The 20,456-nt window shown below is 42.1% G+C and overlaps 2 protein-coding genes and 1 long non-coding RNA gene across 5 annotated transcripts; 2 read left to right on the top strand and 1 right to left on the bottom strand.

Annotated features, from left to right (window-relative positions):
- Window positions 1-597: 597 nt before the first annotated feature.
- LOC124256502 (tropomyosin-2-like) lies at window positions 598-3,003 on the top strand. 3 transcript variants are annotated; one of them, XM_046690493.1, is made up of 4 exons: window positions 634-688; window positions 2,018-2,039; window positions 2,073-2,469; window positions 2,554-3,003. In XM_046690493.1, exons 1-4 carry the CDS (start codon window positions 676-678, stop codon window positions 2,857-2,859), a joined length of 738 nt encoding a protein of 245 aa, XP_046546449.1. In that variant the 5' UTR covers window positions 634-675; the 3' UTR covers window positions 2,860-3,003. The 3 variants fall into 3 exon arrangements, with proteins under 3 accessions (XP_046546448.1, XP_046546449.1, XP_046546450.1); XM_046690492.1 differs by having other exon boundaries at window positions 598-688; window positions 2,018-2,469; XM_046690494.1 differs by lacking the exon at window positions 634-688 and adding an exon at window positions 1,471-1,619 and having other exon boundaries at window positions 2,018-2,469.
- Window positions 2,995-18,600, top strand: LOC124256491. Its single transcript, XM_046690478.1, has 9 exons — window positions 2,995-3,003; window positions 3,126-3,167; window positions 3,644-3,685; window positions 5,612-5,677; window positions 6,552-6,638; window positions 15,591-15,665; window positions 17,440-17,544; window positions 18,070-18,156; window positions 18,590-18,600. Exons 5-9 carry the CDS (start codon window positions 6,614-6,616, stop codon window positions 18,598-18,600), a joined length of 303 nt encoding a protein of 100 aa, XP_046546434.1. The 5' UTR covers window positions 2,995-3,003; window positions 3,126-3,167; window positions 3,644-3,685; window positions 5,612-5,677; window positions 6,552-6,613.
- A 69-nt stretch (window positions 18,601-18,669) lies between these two features.
- LOC124256524 lies at window positions 18,670-20,057 on the bottom strand. Its single transcript, XR_006892943.1, has 3 exons — window positions 20,046-20,057; window positions 18,997-19,206; window positions 18,670-18,735 (listed from the first exon to the last, which is right to left on the bottom strand). It is a non-coding gene; the product is annotated as an uncharacterized LOC124256524 (long non-coding RNA).
- Between the last annotated feature and the right edge of the window lie 399 nt (window positions 20,058-20,456).

The following is a 20,456-nucleotide window of genomic DNA, read 5'->3' as shown; positions in this document are numbered from 1 at the left end:
TTATGAACAATAAGAACAGTTATTATATGGGTAGTATTTTTCCTGTACCACGATTGGTCAAAAGACCGTCACATGATTGACTACAAAACACGATATTGACTTGAGTTTTCTGATAAATTACGATATTGACTTGGGTTACTAAAAATAGACAAGGAATCCCGTACGAAGGGGCTTCCCCCGCTTTTCAGCCAATCAGATCACTCGGATAGATGGCACAGTGTGTGCATTAAAAGTTTATGTTAAAACCCGTTTCTCTTTCATTATATAATAAAACAATTATAGACTCTTGTAGAGGTCGATATCGGTTTTTATTGACCTGAGAAAAACAATATCGACCTCGCAAGCTCGGTCGATATTGTTTTACTCAGGTCAATAAAAACCGATATCGACCTCTACAAGAGTCTATAATTGTATAATAAACACAATTTATGAACAATAACAACAGATAAACACAAGCAACGTATGAACAATAACAACAGATAAACACAAACAACTTATGAACAATAACAACAGATAAACACAAACAACTTATGAACAATAACAACAGATAATAATAAACGTATACCTTAATCAGTACTCGTTATTCAATTGATTCTTAGTATCCCGGCGTCACGTGTGCCACACTTCCGAGAACAGAGGACCTTGGTACTTTCGCTTTGCAGTAGGGTCGTCGAGATGTCCGCTGAAGGTAGGTGGATGTATATAAATAGATGACGTGCCTGTGTACATCAACTAAACTTGTATAAACGTTAGAAAAACTTAGCACAAACAGTAGTCTCACCTAATAACTTATTTACGAGAAAACCCTCACGCGCGTGATAAGTTTTGACTCGCGTGTTGAGGCGGAACACTGTCGTCCTGTCTGCCGTGCAGCGTGGCCGAGTGTATACACCGTAAATGGTGTGTGTTCATTGCTTGAAACTGACTGAATGAAAAGCGGGTCTCACATCGGGTGTAGAGCAGCTGCATGCACATGCGGAAATAGCAAAATAGCAGTGTCGTCACATTGTTGTGCTGAAATATTGATAATGGGGGGGTGATGGGGTTTGTTTGTCACGTGTGTACATAACGTGAACGCAGTGCCCTATATGGTGTAGATCTGGAGCACAGGCAAGACGAACCGCCTTCTTAGAAAACCATTGACTACTTATTTAAGCGTGACATATGTGACTGATAGATTGTATTTCCTGGTAGATCAGTCCCACATGACTCAGATAAATAGACCTTTGGGGCACAAAGGTGTTCTATTGTGTACACAAAACTCAGAGCCGAGTGTTTATCAGCAGGTCATCGTGACCTAGTGTCGACTGCACAGTATGCAGTAACACATGTTCTAGATAGAGGGCGTGGTGTACAATAGTACCTCAAGCATGACAGGTCGGATCGCCCTATCAATAAGTGATTGATTTACCGGAGTTATGGAGGGAGAATGGCTGCGGCGTTGCTAGGTGTATATACGCCTGGAATAGCCCAGAGGTTAAAGCGTTCGCACATTTAACCACGATGTGTGAGGTTTGCAACCATTTCTGGTGTTCCCCGACGTGATGCAACAACTATAAGACTATACTAGCACACTCACCTATGGACATGGACTCAACTGGCACTTAAATACTTCAAGTGTATGTATGTGAGTGAGTGAGTGAGTTGGGTTTTACGCCGCACTCAGAATTATTCCAGCTATATGGCGGCGGTCTATATGGCGGCGGTCTGGACCAGACAGTCCAGTGATCAACAACATGAGCATCGATCTGCTCAAGGTGGGAACCGATGACATCTGTCAACCAAGTCAGCGAGCCTGACCACCCGATCCCGTTAGTCGCCTCTTACGACAAGCATGGGTTACTGAGATCAATATTCCAACCCGGACCTTCACGGGTCTCAAGTGTAATTGACTTGCTAGTGGTGATTATGACAAGGGCACACAGTTTCATATTTTGTACACAATTTTGCAGATATCGGATGTGTAAATTCCAAGTGTTATGTGATATGAAGTTCAGTATAAGCTTTCCGTTACTAGAATCCCCCGACAAAGATCCTGAAGCCGAGTCAACAAACGGTGACCATCTACATCCACCAGCACAGGAGACACGTGAAAATAGGCCCGAACATGAGTCAGAGTCAGTTGAAAAGGAGCCAACTGAAAAAGACTCTGCAGGAAAGGAAATGGATACCCAGTCTGATACCAAATCTGGAAAACAATCAGAAACAGATAAAGGCGATGAGTCGCAGGAAACAGAGAAGAAGCCGCAACAACTTACGAAACAACTACAATCCACGCAAAAATCTTTGAAAAAGAAAACTGGCGAGCTAGAAACACTGAAGAAACAATTAAGAGATGAAAACGAAGAACTGAGCAAAACGAGGGATGAACTCCAGTCCACAAAAGAAACTTTGACTGAAACTGAGAACAAACTGAAGACAAAGATCGAGGCTCTACAGGAAACAAATAAAGAGCTGGAACAACGTACGAAACAACTACATGTTACTCGGTCTTCACTCGATTCCACGAAAAAATCTTTGAAAAAGGAAACTGACGTGTTAGTAACACTTAAAAAACAATTAAGCGATAAAAACGAAGAACTGAGCAATACGAAGGCTGAACTCCAGTCAACAAAATACACTTTGACTGAATCTGATAACAGCCTGAAGACAAAGGTCGAAGATCTACAGGAAACAAAGACAAAGCTGGAACAACGTACGAAACAACTACATGATACCGGGTCTGCTCACCAATCCACGAAAAATTCTTTGAAAGAAAAAACTGACGAGTTAGAAACACTTAAGAAACAATTAAGCGATAAAAACGAAGAACTGAGCAAAACGAAGGCTGAACTCCAGTCCAAAAAACACTTTGACTGAAACTGACAACAACCTGAAGACAAAGGTCAAGGATCTACAGGAAACAAAGACAAAGCTGGAAGAACGTGATGAATTATGTTGGAAACAAGCAACAGTGATTGACTGAGTGCAATTTAACGTGGAAAAGGGAGGGTGTAAAGAGAGGTAAGAAATTGCATTATTTCGTCTTTCAAATTTCCACGAACGCTCTCTTGAGACAATAAACACGGTTAATGGTTTTCGGAATATGCTTTGAACTGTGTGTCACAACTGGTTGTCTGTTGCAGAACAAGCTGAGAAAGAAGCAGACGAATTACGAACGGCAAACGGTATTGTTGAACTAATTGTTGGAACATTGAAGTATCACTTGTCAACATGTACATTTTGGTACACATTGTTCTAAAGGATGGATAAGTGTCCTAAACTGTAATCGTACAATGGCAGCGTTGATAACTGTTCATGCTTTCAGAAACTGTTTTTCCAAGTCAAAATTTGACTTCTGGCTGTGAGAAAAGTTGAAATGTTTCGGACTTATATAATAGGAATATCTGCAACTACTAACAATGAATGAAACAAGAAATGGTTAATCGTTGGTAATGTATTCGAGACGGACGTCGAAGTGGTCCTTAGGCATGCACTTTTTCGGTGACTATTGTAAGCCAGACCGAGTTAAAGTTTTGATGGCGTTTGTTATTTGATGATATGACCAATTTGTAAGTGTATATTTTAGACGGCAGAGTGGTTTAGGGCTTGCTGCTGTGTAAACAACAAACTAATTCAGCTGACTGTCTGTTATCATTTGTAGAAGCGGCAAACGGACACATACAAGAATTACATAGAGAGAAAGGTAAGTTGAAAGGTCTGTCTATGAAACACAAGGTTGTACGGTTAACTTGATCGGGAACCATTAGAGGATTGTAAAAACATTTTGAAGTGAAACTGTGTTGCTGGTGTAATGGTCGGATGGCGCTGGTATAGGGATGGTGAAGTGATGGCAGTGTGGTGGTGTCTGAGGAGTGGTGATAGCGTGGTGGTGCAGTTGTAGTGGTGGTGGTGGAGTGGTGTTGGTGGAGCAGGGGCCGTTTATTTGTACTGCCGGAGTGTTGGCAGTGTTGTGTTGGTGGAGTGGTGGCAGTGAAGCGGTGTTGGTGGAGTGGTGTTAGTAAAGTGGTGTTGGTGGAGTGGTGGAAGTGAAGTGGAGTGGTGGGAGTGAAGTGGTGTTGATGGAGAGGTGGGAGTGAAGCGGTGTTGGTGGAGAGGTGGAAGTAAAGTGGTGTTGGTGAAGTGGTGTTGGTGGAGAGGTGGGAGTGAAGGGGTGTTGGTGGAGAGGTGGAAGTGAAGTGGTGTTGGTGGATCGGTGGGAGTGAAGTGGTGTTGGTGGAGTGGTGGGAGTGAAGTGGTGTTGGTGGTGGAGTGGTGGAAGTGAAGTGGTGTTGGTGGAGTGGTGTTGATGGAGAGGTTGGTGTGAAGTGGTGGTGGAGTGGTGGATTGTTGTGGAGAGTGGGAGTGAAGTGGTGTTGACGGAGAGGTGGGAGTGAAGTGGAGTGGTGGAGGAGGTGGGAGTGAAGTGGAGTGGTGGGGAGTGGTGGAGTGAAGTGTGGTGGGAGTGGTGGAGAGGTGGATGGAAGAAGGAGGTGGAGTGGTGGAGGAGAGGTGGGAGTGAAGTGGTGTTGGTGGTGGAGTGGAAGAAGTGGTGGAGTGAAGTGGTGTTGGTGGAGTGGTGGGAGTGAAGTGGTGTTGGTGGAGAGGTGGAGGTGTGAAGTGGGTGGAGAGGTGGATGTGGTGGATGGAGTGAAGTGAAGGGTGTTGGTGGAGTGGTGGGAGTGAAATGAGCTGGAGTGGTGAGAGAAGTGAAGTGGTGTTGGTGGAGTGAAGTGGTGTTGGTGGAGTGGTGAGAGTGGTGGTGGGTGAAATGAGTTGGTGGAGAAGGTGGCAATGAAGTGGTGAGTGGTGGTGTTGGTGGAGAAGTGGTGTTGGTGGAGAGGTGGATGTGAAGTGAGTGTGAAGTGGTGGTCAGTGGTGGAGTGGTGGTGTTGGTGGAGTGGTGGAAGTGAAGTGGTGTTGGTGGAGTGGTGGGAGTGAAGTGGTGTTGGTGGAGTGGTGGAAGTGAAGTGGTGTTGGTGGAGAGGTGGATGTGAAGTGGTGTTGGTGGAGTGGTGGAAGTGAAGTGGGTGATAGTGAAATGAGCTTGGAGTGAAGTGGTGTGTGGTGGAGGTGGAGAAGTGGTGTTGGTGGAGTGGTGTTGGTGGAGGTGGTGGGAGTGGTGTGAAGTGGTGTTGGTGGAGAGGTGGGAAGTGAAGTGGTGTTGGTGGAGTGGAGTGGTGGAAGTGAAGTGGGTGTTGGTGGAGAGGTGGCAGTGGCAGTGGTGTTGGTGGAGAGGTGTGGAGTGGTGTGAAGTGGTGGAAGTGAAAGTGGTGTTGGTGGAGTGGTGGCAGTGGTGGTGTTGGTGGAGTGGGTGGAGTGGTGGAAGTGGAGTGTTGGTGGAGTGGTGTTGGTGGAGTGGTGGCAGTGAAGTGGTGTTGGTGGAGTGGTGGAAGTGAAGTGGTGTTGGTGGAGTGGTGACAGTGTGGTGGCTTTAGATGATATGGTGATCAGCAGTGACATCTACGTTTGTTAGAGCGTAATAAGGATTTGAGTTGTTGTGTTAGTGCGCAAGTATGTTAGGGCCATATTTATACCATGATTACTCTTTGTTCCTGCTCGGAACACCAAAGAGAAACAGTTTGTGGCGACATTCACATAATGCAATTCTTAGATCTACCAATTGTTTCAGCTCTACTGTTTTGGCGACACGCTCTCCGACTGATATACGAGCGGCAGTTGAAAACCAAACTTCGAGGTACGTAATGACATGCTGGTATGTTCTGCCACGAAAACGGCAGATACACACCTTCACTGCTTTTCTGTGTCAAGCATTTTCCAAGTTTATTTCGTCTTGTCAGTTCGATACACTGCAATACGTATTGTCAGGTATATGTACTAAACTATGTGTTGAGAGGTAGATATGCTACACTCTGAGTTGTCGGGTAGATGTACTACACTATCTGTTGTCGGGTAGATATGCTGCACTATGTGTTGTAAGCCAGATATGCTACACTATGTGATCGAACGCTTCCCCAAAACATCTCTTGGAGGGGCACCCTGTCCGTTTTAAGGGATGAAACAGAAGATGAAAGTAATGTTTTACTGCATGATCAGCAGTAAGATCAAAGTTACATGTTACAGTTTCCAAATGCCGGTCATGAATATGTCCATAATTAACTATTTTTAGTGATTTAGAAACGTTTTGATTCCACTGAGTTGAGAATTAATTTCTATCACGTCCAAGGCCTGCCATTTCAATAGTTTAATAGCCCGATCGGATGTATTATACCATGCAGTATTGCAGAGTAATCAGTTTAATAAATTAACATGTACAGTCATATACAATTTGTACATATACATGTGAAAGTGTAGACTTGATTTTTAGTGGGTCATGTAGTGGGTGGTTACTTTATCAGATTGTTTGAAGAGTTTATTACCTAGGGCCTAGATTTTCGAAGCTCTCTTAGCGCTAAGATAGTCGTAAGTTAATGTTAATGTGTGGCACTTACGACTATCTTAGCGCCAAAGAGTTTCGGAAATCTAGGCCCTGGTAAAATGTTTGTAAAGAGGTGAGGCTCGAATACATTATTTGTCTGTCTGCAATGATGACGGTATTTGTTTGCCAACAGGTGTGATCTGCGCTCAGACAGAGGAGCTCAGGACCCAACTTAACATCATCACTCGTGAACATATGGCGGATCGGAACAGTCTTCGTGGTAAATCTTCACCTTAAAAATCAATGTTAAAGTAGCTTCTGAAACACTTGTAATTGTTTCATGAGTTTGTTGTTATACTGAACGAGAAAATGGAGAAGTATATTCATTTCTGGAAGTTTCATCTAAAATTTGAGATGGTGGGGTAGCCAAGTGGTTAAAGCGTTCGATCGTCACGCTAAAGACCCGGTTCGATTCCCCACATGGGTAAAATGTGTGAAGCCCATTTATTGGTGTCCCCGCCGTTATATTGCTGGAATATTGCTAAAAGCGGCGTAAAACCATACTCACTCACTCTCTCATCTAAAATTCGCAGTTGGTCCGACCATAAATGATCCAGATACTGAAAATCATATTGCTATTGCTTGTCTATTTCCTTTAGCAAACTGCACGTATAATGGCAAGTCTAATCCTGTAATCATTTTTTTGTATATTATATGTGTGTATATCAGGTGTCAGTAAACGTATGGTATATCTGTACAATTTTGAACAACAAAATCCGTATGGGCCAAAGACCGGTTCCTCTGACTTTTTTCGTGACTTATAAAATATATTAATACAATTACCCGGAGCAATCCTAGTAACAGGAGATTGGAATGTTGTTAAAGATTATAGCAAAGATACATATAATTATAAACATAGGGTCAATCCATTGTTATTACAGAACTATATTAAACAAGCTGGATTAGTAGACCCATGGAGACAAGTCAACCCAGAGTAGTAGTGAGTGAGTGGGTAAGGTTTCACGCCGCTTTTAACAATAGTCCAGCAATATGAGAATATCATAAATGAGCTTCACACATTGTACCCATGTTGGAAATCGAACCCGGCGTCTTCGGCGAACGCTATAACCACTAGGCTACCCCACCGCCCCTCCCAGAGTAAGAACACTACACATGGCGACAACATAATGCAGTGAAATAAAGTACATTAGATTACTTGTTTGAGTACATTAGATTAAGGTATAACATTTATTTTATGTGAGTGTGAGTGCTCCAACTTGGAGTTGGAGCACTCACGAAATATAGAAGTTGTTATCCATAAAAACTTGTTCCATATTGTACATTAGATTAATTCATAGTTTTAGAAGATATATTGTCCTTTGTAAATGTAAATGTGTAAATATGTTCAACTTATACTCAAGTAACGTGTAACTCAAGCTTCACTATATTCTTAATAATAATAATAAGTACATTTGTATAGCGCCCTATATCCAATCACCAAGTGGTTGCTCATGGCGCTAAATCATTCATGCTCCATTAAAACAATATACTAACGGAAAAAAGTAACTGCGTAACATAAAATTGCACAAAATAAAATTTATTTGAAAATATATAAAAATAGGCTTAATAAACATGGAGCAAAGCACTTTGCATGACATTTGATATCACGTATCGCGAGTGGCACGCGCACTTACTCGCTTTTTGCATGCTTTTTGACACCTGAAGTTCACACACCTGATATTGAAAACTGAAGAAGGTTGATCATTCTCTAACCTCTGAATGTTGTGGAAAATACATTAATTTCAACCCAAACTGCGCGTACATCTCCTTCTCCGCGCCATGAGAATGCTGGTGATTGGAATGGCCCAAAATGAAGTGGCCAGACATTTTGGTGTCCTTCGAAACATGATCTCATCTCTATGGAGACGTTTTCAACATAATGGGAACACGGGAGATTTGCCTCGGACCGGCCATCCACGCGTGACGTCACGTCAGCAAGACAACCACATTCAAATGACCCATCTATGGAATCGATTCCAGACTGCCAGTTTAGCTGATGGTGTTTTGTTCACTGACGAGTCGAGATTTCAGGTGGACAGCTCAGATGGCAGGGCAAGGGTGTACAGACGGTAAGGTGGACGGTATGCGGACGCATGTGTTGTTCATCGTCTACTGTTTGGTGGTGATAGCGTTATGGTATGGAGAGCCATCTCATCTCATGGCCTGACACAACTTGTCATTATCAGTGGCAATGTGACAGGTCTGCGATACAGGGATGGGATCTTTGGGCCTTCTGTGCAGTCGTTCATTCAAGAACAGAGTCGTACCTTCAGCAAGATAATGCCCATCTAGATTTCCTGAGACAGCAGAACATTCCGGTACTCCCCTGGCCAGCTGTTTCTCCGGACCTGTCCCCTATCGAACACGCTTGGGTTGAACGTCAAGCCCAGAATCAGCCATTGACGTTAGCTGAATTGGGACAAGCGTTGCTTCAGATATGGATAAACATTCTCCAAACTTTCTTAAATCCCTTAGTGTCGTCTGTGTGTCGTCGTTGTCAAGCCTGCATCAAAGCCAATGGTTGACACACAAGATAGTGAATTTGTGAACTGACTTTTGACACCACATCTTTTCAAGAGCGTACGCGTGTTACAGTGCCTAGTGTCAAATCATACAGATTTCGATAGTGTCCTGTCAACAGTTACAGAATGATTAAGTAAAACACAACAAATCAGGTTATTATCTTTTTGCATTAAAAACAAGACATAACATCAAACAATGCAGTTTCTTTAATCCAGTAGTATATACAGGAATAGAAATACAAATTTTGTTATGGGTGCCATAGGGCACCAGGCAGATAATTTAGTTGCGCCTTTGAGAAAATTAGCATGTCCAAACGAATCAATGAACATCGTGTAAAGCTGTAAACTAGGGTTTGACTCACAGTCCCCAAACCACAATAATTTCCCTTCTGCCCAGCCCTTTCCGCAATGCTAAAAACGTTAATGAGGCTAGATTACCTCAGGTTCTGGATCTCCCATTTCACTGATGCTCCTTTTCTATGTAAACGGGATTACTTGCTACTACAATGTATCAACATTATATATATTCAGAGACTAATATGCGTTTGTCTAACCTGCAAACTTGAGAGCAGGATTTTCTTAAAACTATCATGACTGCAAGACTAGTTCAGCTTCATTTGTCCCACTAAAACTAACCCACAAACTATGGTATCATCTAAAACCGGCCTCCCTGTTATGCTCACTGGCATTCAAAATGGCTACGCCCATGTTAAGCTGTTAGATTAAGAATGCCAGAGATATACAGTTTGATGGGGTGCAAAAATAGCTTTAGAGCCATTTAAGTCGGTCATATTTTCCATCAAATGAATCAAAGTGTCAATTATTTTTAATAATTTTAATCGTGCCGCCAGGCGTATTGAAAATATTTCATCTGTGTTATTTCAATGCTGAATGTGCCAAGTCAGCTCTATTTCGATCCCTGTTAAGTTGAAATAGGTCCCAAATGACGTCATCATCGAACACCTGGCTGACCTCATTTCACAGGGGTGTCAATGACCTTGTACTGAGCTGACCTTGGGATAAACAACTTTTCCCAGAGGTATTTTTAGATCAGGTGCATAGCAACCGAAAGAGAATGACATCATGGCATACGGATAGATCAACTGGTTTAATCCGGTTTGGGAATGAAAATATATAAACCCCTTCATTTCGGATCATGCATCACTTCATCCCTGACTACACAGACGACATCCAGCTATACAACTCTCTCTCTCTCTGTTGGCTGTTTATCTTGAAGATGGAAGCCGTTCACCGTCATATCCTGAGGAAGAATCACTCCGGTCTAGTGCAAGCTATAAAGCACGTAGAAGAGGTGGTGGACAAACTGATGCAGTTTAAAGTCCTTACCATCTTCATGAAGGCAGAGATTATCGAAAACCACAAACCTCCTTTGACCGGGTCAGAGCTTTATTAGATACCCTTCCCCGTCGAGGACCCCGAGCTTACACCCTCTTCTGTAAAACTTTGGAGGAATGCGGAGAGATACAAGCCATGACATTGCTGGGACTAGAGACAGACAGGACAGAGTATCCTCATGGTCATGATGATCTAGGTGGGTACCTATGTATGGACAGTATCCCTCTCAGACCTCGAACACAGTTCCAAGAACGGCTGAATTCCTTTCAGTCTTGGCCTGTGCAGATGAAACAGAGCCCTAGTCAGATGGCCCAGGCAGGATTTGTGTACTTAATCAGAGGGGACGCTTGCAAGTGTGTTCAATGTGGTGTTGTTCTCAAGAACTGGGACGTAGAGGATGATCCTTGGGTCGAACATGAAAAAAATGGTCTCCAAACTGTCCGTATTTGGTCCTGGTAGGAGTACCTCAGAAAGAGGTGGTCCGTTGGGGTAGTCATGTAGATTTACATGTGTAAGAGTGTGATGTTCATTGTACAATACTGTGTGTATTTGTGACTATTTGAGAATAAATCAATTTTGGTTGTCATTGGTTGATGTGGTGTATAAAAGTCCTAACAAAAGGTAGGTGAAGGGAGAGTAGAGTGGCACAGTGGAAGCGCACTGGGCTCATAACCCAGAGGACCGTGGATCGAAACCACGCTCTGCTAACAACATGTTTTTAGGAGTTAGAATTAGGGCTAGCAGACATCTATATAAAGGACAGAAACGGTGATTTAGCTTCATTTATCACGGGACCCGTGATAGTGACACTTCATCTGAAACCTCTGTGTGAGAGTCAGTATTCATTCTGAACAAGAAAATGAACAGAAGATACTGGAGACCCTATTTGGACGATCCTAAGAAATGGACCAAATATTACTATTTGCAGGCTAAAGGATACCCCAATCCCTTTAATAACGTGGATGATTATGTGATCTATTATGAGAAACAAGGGGTAAAGATAGACCTACCCCATTCTAAAGAGACTTTTGCACTCACGTCTCCAACCCAACAAGTCGTTCAATAGGCTAAAGCATGTATTCAGATGCAGGAGAACGGGGAAACTGAAGCCAAAAAAATGACTTCCTCCCAGAGTCGCACAAAGAAACGGAAGACGAGTTTTTTTAGATAAAAGCAGCTAGTAGACAGGTTCTTTGCCATTAAGATTTGGACCACAATGCAGTCAGCAAAGTGTCCCGTGTGCTATCAGACGTTTTCCAGAAGGGATGCCATGCTTAGACATCTCAGGAATCAACACAGACGAGCAATGCAGCCACCACCACCACCACCACCACCACCACCACCCACCACCACGAGCTCCACCACCACGAGCACCACCACCACCACCACCACCACCACCACGAGCACCACCACCACCACCACCACCACAGCCACTACCACCCCACTCACACGACAAGCTCCACCACACCACGAGCTCCACCACCACCACCACCAGCACCACCACCACCACCACCACCACCACCACCACAGCTCTACCACCACCACCACCACCACACCACTACCACCACCACCAACACCACCACCACCACCACGACCACCACCATCACCACCACAACCAAGATTCTCCCCGGGGAGTTGAGAATGGTAATATGGCTGTGATTGACATCCAAGGACAAAAGTTACAAGCGCTTTGAGCATGCATGCGGGATGGACGATAGTGCTATATAAATATATATGAATTTTAGAAAGTTGAAAGTTGCATTCCTAAATATGATGTACAAACCCAATGACGAGAACGCACATTTCAAAGCTGACACGCCCTAGCTACTGTTGATTCTAACGAGCATATAACGTTGTGTTTGTATGTTTTAAAATACATCAAGTACTGTGTTATCATGATGCATTCATTCAATGCAAAATCATACTATTTTAATTTGAGAATAGGGAGTAATTCGATCACAATTCCATCATATCAGGTTGTTGACACTCGCGAAAACACACTCGATCACGCGCGAGAAATGTTGCCAGGCTAACAGTCGACAAACGCTTTCCCCTGCCCCCCGCCACAGTATAGTGCCACACACGCAATGTGGGTCAACAATGTTTTAACGGCTGGGAGCAGTAAGCGGGAGACCGCCACTAGCTTTGCTCCAAAGCGATGCTAAAGGTTAAACCCGTTGCTGTATAGTAATTCTATCCTTTAAATAAACTAGTCAAGATAAGCGCAGACAGTCTACCCCAGTCTATTAGAGGAATATATTTCTATTTTTAAATAGAAATGATCGTTTAAAGGACTCATTATTAGCTTAGAGACTTGTGCAAGTCTACCCTAAACAGACTGAAATTCCATTTGCATGGGTAGTGTCAGGGACGTGTGGGGAATAGCTATGTGTTTTGTGACATTGAACTCTTATACGAACTGATGGTTGATTTCAAACAATCACAAACATATGGGATTTTTTCACTACCATCGGATATCATTATGTGTTTTATTCGGCATACTGTAAAATATGGAGTGGAGTCTTGGAGTGGAGCCTTGGAGTGGAGTCTGGAGTCTGGAGTATGGAGTATAAGTGTACTTGTCACTTCTGTAAACACTGATTACTGTCTAGAATATGCCATTAATGGTTCTTCCCAGTTGTCGTTTATACCTCCGGAATCACCGGTTTCAAAAGTAAATATCTTATTTTACTCATCTTAGAGATTAGTCTTTCTTTTTTACAGCTCTCGTAGAAATGTTTGTTAATGCTTGTCAGTTTACTCCAAACTTATTAATAAATCGTCACAAATTCGAACTCTGTGCAATTATACTTTCATTTGTAGACAGCAACGTAATCGAGATTGTAAATTTTTTATTAAAAGGCAATCCTCAGCAGCATTCCTTTAGCTCTCTGACATTCTGAGGGCAGATTGTATCAGTGATGTGTTTCCTCTAATCTGTCACATTCCAGTGGACTGCCCATACATAACCTGACAGAAAGTCAAGATTTTCGAAGCCATAGAGAGCTGATGAAACTCACTAACAATCAGCTTGCAAAATATTCTGCTGCATGTATTTTTGCTTTTTGTTTGTATGTTCAAGGATGTAGAGAGATGGCTATTTCTGAACAAAAATCAAAACAATTATGATTTAGGAACAGTTACTTTTGCCATCACTGACAATAAATCCAGTTCTTGAATAATATAGTGATATGTATCTTATGTAATCAATTTCTTTGTTAAGTAAGAAATAAATAATTCATGCAATAATAACTGTTATATTCCCTGATGATTAGTATGTCTTAGCATAGACCTAATGTATGTACCTTTTCCCTGACTACCGCTTCCTCTACACAAATTTGAATTTACAAGTGACAATGTTATATATGTCGTTTTTTGGCTAATACATAATGCCATTATTAATATTTTGTTTACAGGTTGTAAATAATTTACATGCTTCTCCATCCATCCATTCATCCATCCTTCCATCTATTCATATACATTTTTCTTCTTGATGGCAGCGTGGTACTGTTACAGAATGACATTTCTGGAGTTGACAGGGCTAATTGATACGTGTATACAAAATGCCTCTTCTGATAAAACTGATAACACCAACCAGCTACAGATGTGAAATGAATGTGCTTGTATAGCTTCCCTTATGATCAAAACAAAACAAACTCGGTCAGCTAAATATTTACATTAAGACTCCATTCCGAGACTCCACTCCAAGACCCCACTCCAAGACTCCACTCCATGTTTTACAGTATGCCGTTTTATTCATGGACTATGAAAGGTATGTTAGCACGATTTTTCCACCAAAAAAGTTTAGATTGGATGACACATGAAAACTTTATTGTACACATGATGCATCCACAATACGTGTAATATATCATTACACCGAGGCATACTCAAGGGATCCTACTGTGAACGACAACATGACATATGGTTTATCTCCACGCTTCAACCAAGGTTTACTGTTTTTAACATCTAGTGTAGATATTAAGTTTATAAACATACCTTTTTCGTTTGTTGAACTTGTTGAAGACACTCAAGAGCTCAAATGGTTTCGTTGGTCGTGAAGTCACCTCAAAGTGCAGTCGACAAGTGATGAATGATGTTGAATTAAGGGGTTTTATAGTTAAAACTGAAACCGGATGAAACTAGTTTGTGGTCAGTGGTCAAGTGAGTTCCGTAGGTGCTATGCGCTTATTGGTGCAAATTAATGGCGACCCCTGATGTCACACCGGAGTGAGTTTGCAATGCTGATGATGCTGGCGTGATGTCATGGTGTGATGCTTTCCCACGGGGTGCGCGGTCATTGACCCCTCAGTCAGCGTGAGTCACACCGGAGTGAGTTTGCTGAATGCTGATTCGTCCAAACTAATGGCGTGATGTCATGGTGTGATGCTATGATGTGTTTCCCACGGGGCGCGCGGTCATTGACCCCTCAGTCAGCGTGAGTCACACCGGATTGAATTTAATAGTTGCTGATTGGTCCAAAATAGTAGCGTGATGTCATGGTGTGATGCTGTGATGTGTTTCCCACGGATCCCACGGTCATTGACACCCCTGTGAAATGAGGTCAGCCAGGTGTTCGATGATGACGTCATTTTAGGTCTATACCCCCCTGTCTACAACACCTAGTAGAGAAGTTCACAAAGAAGTTGATCTACACAACCAGCTGTCGAACTTCCGTGTTAGTGGAAGCCTCTATGGCTCAGTGGGTTAGATCGCTGACTCTGCGAACCATTTGTGGCTCAGACACGCAAAAGGAATATAGTCTTCACTTTTGTTTCAGTGCATTATATGTCAGTATTAGAAGATAAAGCTACTCTGTTTTCAATTTTGTGGTCCTTTATCGTTGATTTAAGACCGCTAAATGTAATTTAAATACCGAACGCGTTAGCTGTTGACGAATCTTCCAGCTTTGTAGTTTCTTCACTGATTAGGGTAAAAACATTCTTCTTCAAACCATTCGCATTTTACTTCAAAAACATCAAAGATGCTGCCTAGGTAGAAATCGCCGATGTCCGACATGTTTGTTTACGAACAAAAGGGTCAACGAGTTCATTGCATTAATACGCGGTGAATCGGTCCTTTAATAAACTGCCATTTAAGTACGGTTTGATGAGCTATCAGCCAATCAGAATCGAGTATCACACAATGTCGTGCTAAAATAGCTGTTCGTGGTATGCTATCTTGTGGTAGCATTTCCCTAATAGGATTTCAGTGCATCGGAAAAAAAGGCTAGACATGTCAACTGACTGTTTCGGATAAGTGTATCGGCTGGTGAGGTGTTTCAATCACTATTTCAGATGAGATTGAAAGGCTGAAGCATGAGCATGATGCTGCCAGGGGCGAATGGCAGACCCAAGAAGCAACGCTGAGAGGTAAATACAAGTCTGTCTCTTGGACAGTGAGTTCCCTGTTGGTTTGTTATTGTTGAGATCTTTATTTGTTCAGGACAGTATTTTTTCTTATATAGTAATAATTCGAATCTTAAACATCGCTCTGATCAACTGATGTCAACGTTGAAACTGTTGAGGCCTCATACAAATATAATATTTGGGGCCTGATGTTAAACATAGGGGTAATTGAGACATGATGTTAAATATTGGAGTATCTGAGGCATGATGTTAAATATTGGAGTATCTGAAGCATGATGTTAAATTTTGGAGTATCTGAGGCATGTGATGTTAAATATTGGACTATCTGAGGCATGATGTTAAACATTGGGGTATCTGAGGCATGATGTTAAAAATTGGAGTATCTGATGCATGATGTTTAATATTGGAATATCTGAGGCATGATGTTTAATATTGGAGTATCTGAGGCATGATGTTAAACATTGGGGTATCTGAGGCATGATGTTAAAAATTGGAGTATCTGAGGCATGATGTTTAATATTGGAATATCTGAGGCATGATGTTAAATATTGGAGTATCTGAGGCATGATGTTAAATATTGGAGCAGGCATGATGTTATGATGTTTAATATTGGAGTATCTGAGGCATGATGTTTAATATTGGAGTATCTGAGGCATGATGTTTAATATTGGAGTATCTGAGGCATGATGTTAAATATTGGAGTATCTGAGGCATGATGTTAAATATTGGAGTATCTGAGGCATGATGTTAAATATTGGAGTATCTGAGGCATGATGTTTAAATATTGGAGTATCTGAGGCATGATGTTAAATATTGGAGTATCTGAGGCATGATGTTAAATATTGGAGTTGTGAGGCATGATGTTTAATATTGGAGAGGCATGATGTTAAATTGGAGTTGAGGCATGATGTTTAATATGATGTTAAATATTGAGTATCTGAGGCATGATGTTAAATATTGAGTATCTGAGGCATGATGTTTAATATTGGAGTATCTGAGGCATGATGTTTTAAATATTGGATAGATATCTGAGGCATGATGTTTTAATATTAGGTATCTGAGGGCATGATGTTAAATATTGGAGTATAATGAGGCATGATGTTTTATTGGAGTTATCTGAGGCATGATGTTAAATATTAGATTATGGGCATGATGTTTAATATTGGAGTATGTGAGGCATGATGTTAAATATTGGAGTATGTGAGGCATTGTTAAATATTGAGTATCTGAGGCATGATGTTTAATATTGGAGTATCTGAGGCATGATGTTTAATATTGGAGTATCTGAGGCATGATGTTTAACATTGAGTATCTGAGGCATGATGTTAAATATTGGAGTATGTGAGGCATGATGTTAAATATTGGATATTGAGGCATGATGTTAAATATTGGGTATCTGAGGCATGATGTTAAATATTGGAATTATCTGAGGCATGATGTTAAACATTGGATATGTGAGGCATGATGTTAAATTGGAGTATTGAGGCATATATGAGGCATGATGTTAAATATTGGAGTATCTGAGGCATGATGTTAAATATTGGAGTATCTGAGGCATGATGTTAAATATTGGAGTATCTGAGGCATGATGTTAAATATTGGAGTATCTGAGGCATGATGTTAAATATTGGAGTATGTGAGGCATGATGTTAAATATTGGAGTATCTGAGGCATGATGTTAAATATTGTGGTGGTTAAGGCGTGATCTTAATTAATATTGTGCCGTAGAGAGCTAATAGAATGTTTTGTGACCGGGTCAATAATTCTCTTTTCACAGATCTTATTGAGGAGTTAGAAGTCAAGAAAGCTGAACTTGAAGATCAGGTGACCCATTGTGAAATGCAAGTAAAAGAAAGAGAAGGATCTGTGCAAATAGCTAAAGGTAGGAGTAGAAGAGACGAGAACATATATAAGAAGCGGTAGGAATAGGCGACACTAGATCACACAAACCATAGGGGGTGGGGTGGTGGGGTGGTGTGGGGGTTCAGTCGACACTACATAACACAAATCTAGAGATAGGAAAAAGACGACACTAGATCACACACAGCCAAAGGTTGGAACTGACGATACTAGATCACACACAGCTAATAGTTGGGACAGACGACACTTGGACCCACAAAGCTAAAGTGGGAAACGACGAACAGCCTTGTAATGGGTCCAGCACGTGTATTTAACTCAGCCTTGTAATGTGTCCAGCACGTTTATTTAACCCAGCCTTGTAATGGGTCCAGCACGTGTATTTAACTCAGCCTTGTAATGGGTCCAGCACCTTTATTTAACTCAGCCTTGTAATGGGTCCAGCACGTTTATTTAACTCAGCCTTGTAATGTGTCCAGCACGTTTATTTAACCCATCCTTGTAATGTGTCCACCACGTGTATTTAACTCAGCTTTGTAATGTGTTTTAGCTTGGGTTCAGAAGCTTAGCGAACAATGCGGGGCGAATGAGATGATTCAGTCAGCGAGCCCCACCACTCCTGTTAGTCGCCTCTTACGTGTGTTTTTGAGACTATGTATGACCCAACCTGGTGTATGGTGCATGTGTGAGACTATGTATGACCCAACCTGGTGTAAGATGTATGTGTGTGAGACTATGTATGACCCAACCTGGTGTAAGATGTATGTGTGTGAGACTATGTATGACCCAACCTGGTGTAAGATGTATGTGTGTGAGACTATGTATGACCCAACATGGTGTAAGATGCATGTGTGTGAGACTATGTATGACCCAACCTGGTGTAAGATGCATGTGTGTGAGACTATGTATGACCCAACCTGGTGTAAGATGCATGTGTGTGAGACTATGTATGACCCAACCTGGTGTAAGATGCATGTGTGTGAGACTATGTATGACCCAACCTGGTGTGAGATGCATGTGTGTGAGAGACTATGTATGACCCAACCTGGTGTGAGATGCATGTGTGTGAGACTATGTATGACCCATCCTGGTGTGAGATACATGTGTGTGAGACTATGTATGACCCAACCTGGTGTGGGAAGATGCATGTGTGTGAGACTATGTATGACCCAACCTGGTGTAAGATGCATGTGTGTGAGACTATGTATGACCCAACCTGGTGTGAGATGCATGTGTGTGAGACTATGTATGACCCAACCTGGTGTGAGATGCATGTGTGTGAGACTATGTATGACCCAACCTGGGGTATGGTGCATGTGTGAGACTATGTATGACCCAACCTGGTGTAAGATGTATGTGTGTGAGACTATGTATGACCCAACCTGGTGTAAGATGTATGTGTGTGAGACTATGTATAACCTGGTGTAAGATGCATGGTGTAAGATACATCTGTGTGTGAGACTATGTATGACCCAACCTGGTGTAAGATGTATGTGTGTGAGACTATGTATGACCCAACCTGGTGTGAGGTGCATGTGTGTGAGACTATGTATGACCCAACCTGGTGTGAGATGCATGTGTGTGAGACTATGTATGACCCAACCTGGTGTGAGGTGCATGTGTGTGAGACTATGTATGACCCAACCTGGTGTGAGATGCATGTGTGTGAGACTATGTATGACCCAAACTGGTTGCAGATGTATGTGTGTGAGACTATGTATATCTCAACCTGGTGTGAGGTGCATGTGTGTGAGACTATGTATGACCCAACCTGGTGTGAGGTGCATGTGTGTGAGACTATGTATGACCCAACCTGGTGTAGAGATGTGTGTGACTATGTATGTCCCAACCTGGCGTGAGATGCATGTGTGTGAGACTACTATGTATGACCCAACCTGGTGTGAGAGATGCATGTGTGTGAGACTATGTATGACCCAAAGTAGTGGCAGATGTATGTGTGTGAGACTTTGTATATCTCAAGCTGGTGTGAGGTGCATGTGTGTGAGACTATGTATGACCCAACCTGGTGTGAGATGCATGTTTGTGAGACAATGTATGACCCAACGTGATGTGAGTTGCATGTGTGTGAGACTATGTATGACCCAACCTGTTGTAAGACACAAGTTTGTGAGTCTTTGTATGACCCAACCTGGTGTAAGATGCATGTGTGTGAGACTATGTATAACCCAACCTGGTGTGATATGCATGTTTGTGAGACTATGAATGACCCATCCTGGTGTGAGTTGCATGTGTGTGAGACTATGTATGACCCAACCTGGTGTAAGATGCATGTGTGTGAGACTATGTATGACCAACCTGGTGTGAGGTGCATGTGTGTGAGACTATGTATGACCCAACCTGGTGTGAGATGCATGTGTGTGAGACTATGTATCACCCAACCTGGTGTGAGATGTATGTGTGGGAGACAATGTATCACCCAACCTCTTGTGAGAAGCATGTGTGTGAGACTATGTTTGACCCAACCTGCTGTAAGATGCATGTTTGTGAGACTATGTATGACCCAACCTGGTGTAAGATATATGTGTGTGAGACTATGTATGACCGAACCTGGTGTGAGGTGCATGTGTGACCTGACCTGGTGTCTCACACACAGGCTGGGTCATACATAGTCTTACACACATGCACCTTACACCAGGTTAGATCATACATAGTCTCTCACACATGCACCTCACACCAGGTTGGGTCATACATAGTCTCATACATGCGTCACACACAGTCTGGTTCATACTGGGTGCGAAAGTTTTCCCAATGTATTTGATAAACTGACGAGAATATTATTCAGAAGTTCAAAGAGGCTTAAAACATCACACGGAACGCCTTTTGATGGGATTAAAAATTAGGAAATGAAAACAAATGACTGAAATATGAAGGTGTTATAATTCATACATTACCTAGGGTAAAATGTCACATTGATTG

The sequence above is a fragment of the Haliotis rubra genome, unplaced genomic scaffold, assembly GCF_003918875.1.
Source record: "Haliotis rubra isolate DU_JTF1 unplaced genomic scaffold, ASM391887v1 Scf63, whole genome shotgun sequence".
In the NCBI taxonomy this organism is placed as follows: Eukaryota; Metazoa; Mollusca; class Gastropoda; order Lepetellida; family Haliotidae; genus Haliotis; species Haliotis rubra.
This window is presented reverse-complemented; position numbering and strand designations above follow the sequence as displayed.

Bases quoted from the DNA above. Each gene is read 5' to 3' on its own strand.
- LOC124256491 (XM_046690478.1), top strand. From the start codon at position 6,614: ATGGCGGATCGGAACAGTCTTCGTG. The intron at 15,666-17,439 runs GTAAATACAAGT...CTCTTTTCACAG, and splicing joins CCAAGAAGCAACGCTGAGAG to ATCTTATTGAGGAGTTAGAA. The intron at 17,545-18,069 runs GTAGGAGTAGAA...AATGTGTTTTAG, and splicing joins ATCTGTGCAAATAGCTAAAG to CTTGGGTTCAGAAGCTTAGC.
- LOC124256502 (XM_046690492.1), top strand. The intron at 2,470-2,553 runs AAACAACTACAT...GTAACACTTAAA, and splicing joins AAGAGCTGGAACAACGTACG to AAACAATTAAGCGATAAAAA.